Raw genomic sequence first — 5,795 nt, 5'->3', positions numbered from 1 at the left:
GAGGTCAGGAGCTCGAGACCAGCCTGGCCAACATGGTGAAACTCCATCTCTACCAAAAATACAAAATATGAACTGGGTGTGGTGGTGTGAGCCTGTAGTTACAGCTACTCAGGAGGCTAAGGTGGGAGAATCACTTGAACACAGGAGACAGAGGTTGCAGTGAGCTGAGATCGTGCCACTGCACTCCAGCCTGGGTAACAGAGCAAGACTCCAACTCAAAAAAAAAAAAAAAAAAGAAAAAAGAAAAGAAAATACATAAACAGCATTAGCCTCATCTATGCACAGAAAAAAAGACTGGAAGGAAATACATCAAATTGCTACTGGTATTGATGAGATTTTGGGACACATTTTTTTCTTTCTACCTTTTTGTTGTTGTTATTACTTTCCTGAATCATTATTAATGAGCATAGATACGTTTTCAAGTCAGAAAAAAAAGCCCACTGACTGTTATTTTTGTAAAAGCACCATGAACAGAAAACAGGTGTGCCAGACTGTGGACGGCCTCTACAGCAAGACTCAGGATACTCCCACCATGGCAGATTGGGGTTGAGTAACTCTTCTTGACTGGAGGCCTCTAGCAGCCTTCGTGTGGACAGATTCCAGCCTCCTCCCTGTGTGGGGAGTGCCCCACCCACCCCAGCTCTGGAACTGCCTCGATGTTGTCTGACAAGGAATGTTCTCCAACACGTGCTCACCTTTTTCCACTGAGTACTACTCAGGGGAGAAGCTCTCATGATGCGCTTAACGTTCAGAAAGATGCATCGCCACAAAAGGACAACTCCAGCTTCTTGGCAGCCCACACTGGGCAGTGCACACGGCAGAGGCCCCTGCCAGGCGCTGCCTGCTTTTCCCCAATTCGCCCAGCATGGAGACATGCAAGTGCTACCCTAACACTGAGTGCGAGGTTTTAGGCACTGTTATTCCACCGCTGACTGTTGACACATTGGGCTCATTTCACCAACAAACGACAGCAGCACACGTGAGCCCAGTGAGCCGCCTCATCCTGGCTGCTCCAAGTCCCTCTCATCACAGTCCAGCCAACATCTAAGTGAAGTGTTCTCCCGGCAAACTAAATTCCAAACCCTTGTGATATAAAACCGAAGATTCCACCTTCCCTTTTTAACATGTGCTTTAAATAACTCGATTCAGCTTTCGGCAAACTGATGCCAGAATTCGTAGGAAGACGAGCAAGGTCCCCTCTCCCAATGACATGGTTTTCCCATTTGACTCAGGGTGTGCATGCGGCGGCTGCACCTGTTGGCTGCTTACTACCACAGAGAACAGCCCGGCAGTCACACTGCCAAAACCAAACTCGTTCTTTTTGGCAGACAGTGTTCATCATCTGAATGACTGCATCAGCTAGATGGATTTATTCATCTACCATGGGGGGGATACAGGGGTGGCCCATCCGTCCAGTGGGGCCCACTGGGAGCAGCCTGCGCAGATCCTGCAGCATTCCCATAGGATCTGCCAATGGCCGAGGCGAGCACGTGCCCGGACACTACCCAGCCCTAACCCCTGTTCTGCTTGGTGAGAGTAGCTTGCTAAATATGCAACAGCAGAACAGCCCAGCACAGGCTCAGAGGCCGCAGTGGCGGGACAGCCCAGCACAGGCTCAGAGGCCGCAGTGGCAGGACAGCCCAGCACAGGCTCACCTGTTACACGTGGACCCTTTGCACTTGTCCTTCATCTTGGTGTCACATCTGACGACTTGGGCTAGGAGAGAAGTGCAGAAATACATGTCACGGCACGAAAGCAGGAGAGTGAGAAGAGCTTTCTCCATGCTGAGGGACATTTTGGCACATTCCGCAATCCAATCCGTGCTATTCTAAGAGCAAGGGCGATGCCTGATGGTTGAAGGCTTCCGCTGGGGGCTCAGACCCCAGGCCCACCGCTTTACAGTAGCAGAGTGACCTTGGGCAAGTTACTTCCCCCTGAGTTTCAATTTCCACATATGAACAATGGGGACAGCGACAGTACCCACTTCCAAGGGCTTTTGTGAGCACTGACAGAGAAAGTGAACTCTGGCCTTGGCAGGGTGCCTGGCATACACTATGTGCCTGTGGTCCCACAGGGCTCTACAGGGCAGGCCTCCTGAGGGGGTAGGGAGGACGTTGCTCCGAGTCTGTGGGGCGGGGGACCCAGCCAGGCTCACCCGAGTCATCTCCCCCATCGCCAAGATGCCTTTTGCAAAGCTTTTTGCTTTATTTTATGGGAACATATCAGTCTTGGAGTCATGTTATAGTTTGAAAAGGGATGTAAACGTATGTTATTGAAAGAAACAATGGCACCATTTTGAACTCCTGGACGGACGAGGCCTCCGCATATTTCCTGGTCAAAGCAAGCTACAGAATGCTCCAGCATCATAGGGAAAGACATCTGAAGAGGACAGAAAGCCTGGTGGGGGCAGGGGAGACGGTAGTTATGAAAAGAAGAGAGGAGCCGGGCGCGGTGGCTCAAGCCTGTAATCCCAGCACTTTGGGAGGCCGAGGCGGGTGGATCACGAGGTCAGGAGATCGAGACCATCGTGGCTAACATGGTGAAACCCCGTCCCTACTAAAAATACAAAAAACTAGCCGGGCGTGGTGGCGGGCGCCTGTAGTCCCAGCTACTCGGAGGCTGAGGCAGGAGAATGGCGTGAACCTGGGAGGCGGAGCTTGCAATGAGCTGAGATCGCGCCACTGCACTCCAACCTGGGTGACACAGCGCGAGACTCCGTCTCAAAAAAAAAAAAAAAAAGAAAAGAAGAGAGGGGCTCTGAGAAGGCGGGTGTGAGGCTGTTCCTCAAAGAGGGGTCCAGTTGTAGGGCCTTTGAGGCTTGCGGGGCAAATGGGGAGAGCCAAGGGCATCCAGCCCAGGCCTCCAGCCCCGCCTGAGCGAAAACAGCCCTCCACAGCCCCAGGCCTGCAGAAACAGTGGCTGCGAATGAGGTCCCGCAGCAGTGTCCAGGGAAATTGAAGGTGAGCTGAGCTCCACCCTGGGGAGGTGAAGGCAGGGAGAACAAAAGCTTGGGCAGCTGAAGTGCCCGGGGAGCCAAAGGGCCAGAGGTGAGCAATCCCCAATATTTTGTGGATTCCTGGAAGTCTCACGGGGAAACATCTCCCCTTCTCTACTAAAAATACAAAAATTAGCTGGGCATGGTGGTGGGCACCTGTAGTCCCAGCTACTCAGGAGCCTGAGGCAGGAGAATTGCTTGAACCATGAAGGCGAAGGTTGCAGTGAGCCGAGATCATGCATTGCACTCCGGCCTGGGTGACAAGAGCGAAACTCCATCTCAAAAAAGAGTTGTAGGCAACTCTGCAATTATCTCAATGTACAGGGAGGCCTCAGCTGGCACTGGGTGACCTGCGTTGCTGCAGCTCATCCTCCGGGCAAGCCTGATGCGGCACCACTATCCCCTACTTCGTGGATGCTCCAACTGAGTCCAGAGCCAGGACCTGGTGAGGAAGGAGTGGAACCTGCCAGAGCCAGCCTGGACGCTGCCTGCCCTCTGCGGGGCCAGCGCCTTCCAGAGGAACCCAACTTCAGCCCAGGTCCTTTTTGAAAGGACAAGGGAAGGTCTAACCTTAAAATACCTGTCTGGGGGAAAAAAATGCCACCCAAGCGCAAGTCCTATAATGCTTGCTTTTGAAATGACTTAAAAATATCGTTTTTGAAAAACGTCTTACGGTTGTGCCTCCATGAGCTTCGCCGCACCCTGTTTCCCACTGTTTGTGGATTTGCAGACCTAAATCCACTAGCTCCCCTCCTCCACCCACCCTGTCCCCTTTGGAGGTGGCTGGGAGGGCAGGCGGGGCGGAGGAGGGCCCGGACTCACTCATGTAGTTGACCGCAGAGGTTTTCTTGGGTTTGGTGGGTCTCATCACCCTCGGTTGGAGCCAAACATGGTTTTCTTCAGGAATGGGAGCCGTTTCCACCTCATTCATCTCATCCGTTTCAGGTTTTAGAGTGTAGGTTTCTTCTTAATATTGGAAAGGGAGGAAAAAAAATAACACACTGGGATTCAACAAAAACGCACTTCGGGGAAAAAAAAAGCAATTTGAAAACTAAACGTGTTTGAGGTTTGGTTTTACAAAGAATCATTTCAGTGGCAAAGAGAAAGTTACATTTCAGAACAGACCTGGCCAGGTGGAATTCTACCAGCCCAGATGAGATGGGGACGCTCTCCGCTCACTGCGTTTACTTTGGACCCAAGACCAGCCAGGCTGCCCAGAGGTTAGCAGGCCTCCCGCCCACACCTGGGTTATCATAATGCTTTCTTGTCCCATCTCCTCCTCCACCTGACCCTCTGTCCCCACGAAGCAACTTCAAGAAGCTGCCTCAGGCCGGGCGTGGTGGCTCACGCCTGTAATCCCAACACTTTGGGAGGCTGAGGTGGGCAGATCACCTGAGGTCAGGAGTTTGAGACCAGCCTGGCTAACATGGCAAAACCCCGTCTCTACCAAAAATACAAAAATTAGTTGGACATGGTGGCGGGCGCCTGTAATCCTAGCTACTTGGGGGGTGCTGAGGCAGGAGAATCGCTTGACCCGGGAGGTGGAGGTTGCGGTGAGCCGAGATTGTACCATTACAGTCCAGCGTAGGTGACAAGAGCGAAACTCTGTCTCAAACAAAACAAAACAAAACAAAACTTCCTCAGCCACTGGCCCAAAGCCATGGTGGACCCCCAGGAAGTCCCCTCCTTATCCCTGGGTTTTCACTGGGGAAGGGTCTTCCTCGTCATGCACCCACCAGGGCGCACAAAAGCCAGCCTCAGTGCTCCTAGACCCCAACTGCACCTCACACCAGTCCATTTCCATCCCTTCTCTCCCCCTGCCAGTCAGGGCCACTTAACCAGCTCAACTGTTACTTCTGTACTGGAGTTTTCCCGTCCGATAATGTCACGCTCAACATGTAGAACTATCCGTCTATCCAAAAGAACAATCTTTTCCTTATTCAAGGACATGGTATATTATTATTTCTCCAACTATGACCACGACCCATGTTGTAAAACATTTTAATTAACCAAACAGATTGCACTTACTAAACCTCAGTTAGCTTATCTTCCAGTTTTCAACCTGAAAGACAACTACAAACTGCTCACCAGAACCTGCAGTCAGACCAGCAGGATACCAATCTGTAAACTCCAGCTAAAGCAAAGAAACTGCTATTTTCATTTGCCACAGCGGCCCTGATCAAAGACAAACTCAGGAGCGTCTCTGCTGGGGACTGTGAATACCTTCACTTATGGCCCGCCCCTCCCGTGCCCCAACAGATGTCTTTGGACCAGAGTTGGAAACCTGTGGTCTCCAAGCTCCCCAAGCAAAAAGGGCAATAGATGTATCTGGGTGACAACAATTTCAAGGAGAATAACTAGAGCGCCCTCGCAGGTCCCTTTGTGGTTTTGGATTAAAATCCAAGTTTCAGGGCCAGGTGTGGTGGCTCATGCCTGTAATCCCAGCACTTTGGGAAGCCGAGGCGGGTGGATTGCATGAGGTCAGGAGTTCGAGACCAGCCTGGCCAAGATGGTGAAACCCTGTCTCTACTGAAAATACAGAATTTAGCTGGGCATGGTGGCAGGTGCCTGTATTCCCAGCTACTTGGGGGGCTGAGGCAGGAGAAGTGCTTGAACCTGGGAGGTAGAGAGGTGGAGGCTGCCGTGAGTGGAGATCGTGCCACTGCACTCCAGCCTGGGTAACAGAGTGAAACTCCGTCTCAAAAAAAAAAAAAAAAAAAAAAGAAAAGAAGAGAGGGGCTCTGAGAAGGCGGGTGTGAGGCTGTTCCTCAAAGAGGGGTCCAGTTGTAGGGCCTTTGAG

General features: G+C 51.8%; 1 protein-coding gene across 2 annotated transcripts in view; it reads right to left on the bottom strand.

Moving 5' to 3' along the window:
* The window catches only part of CRISPLD2 (cysteine-rich secretory protein LCCL domain containing 2), a 93,622-nt gene that overhangs the window by 41,798 nt on the left and 46,029 nt on the right, over positions 1-5,795 (bottom strand). For both annotated transcript variants that reach the window (XM_011971441.1, XM_011971434.1), the window contains 2 exons: positions 3,818-3,961; positions 1,656-1,716 (listed from right to left, as the gene is read on the bottom strand). In XM_011971441.1, the coding sequence (XP_011826831.1) occupies positions 1,656-1,716; positions 3,818-3,961 (205 nt within the window). The remainder of the gene's footprint in view (positions 1-1,655; positions 1,717-3,817; positions 3,962-5,795) is intronic.

This window comes from Mandrillus leucophaeus, unplaced genomic scaffold, assembly GCF_000951045.1.
Source record: "Mandrillus leucophaeus isolate KB7577 unplaced genomic scaffold, Mleu.le_1.0 Scaffold10, whole genome shotgun sequence".
NCBI classification, from domain to species: domain Eukaryota; kingdom Metazoa; phylum Chordata; class Mammalia; order Primates; family Cercopithecidae; genus Mandrillus; species Mandrillus leucophaeus.
This window is presented reverse-complemented; position numbering and strand designations above follow the sequence as displayed.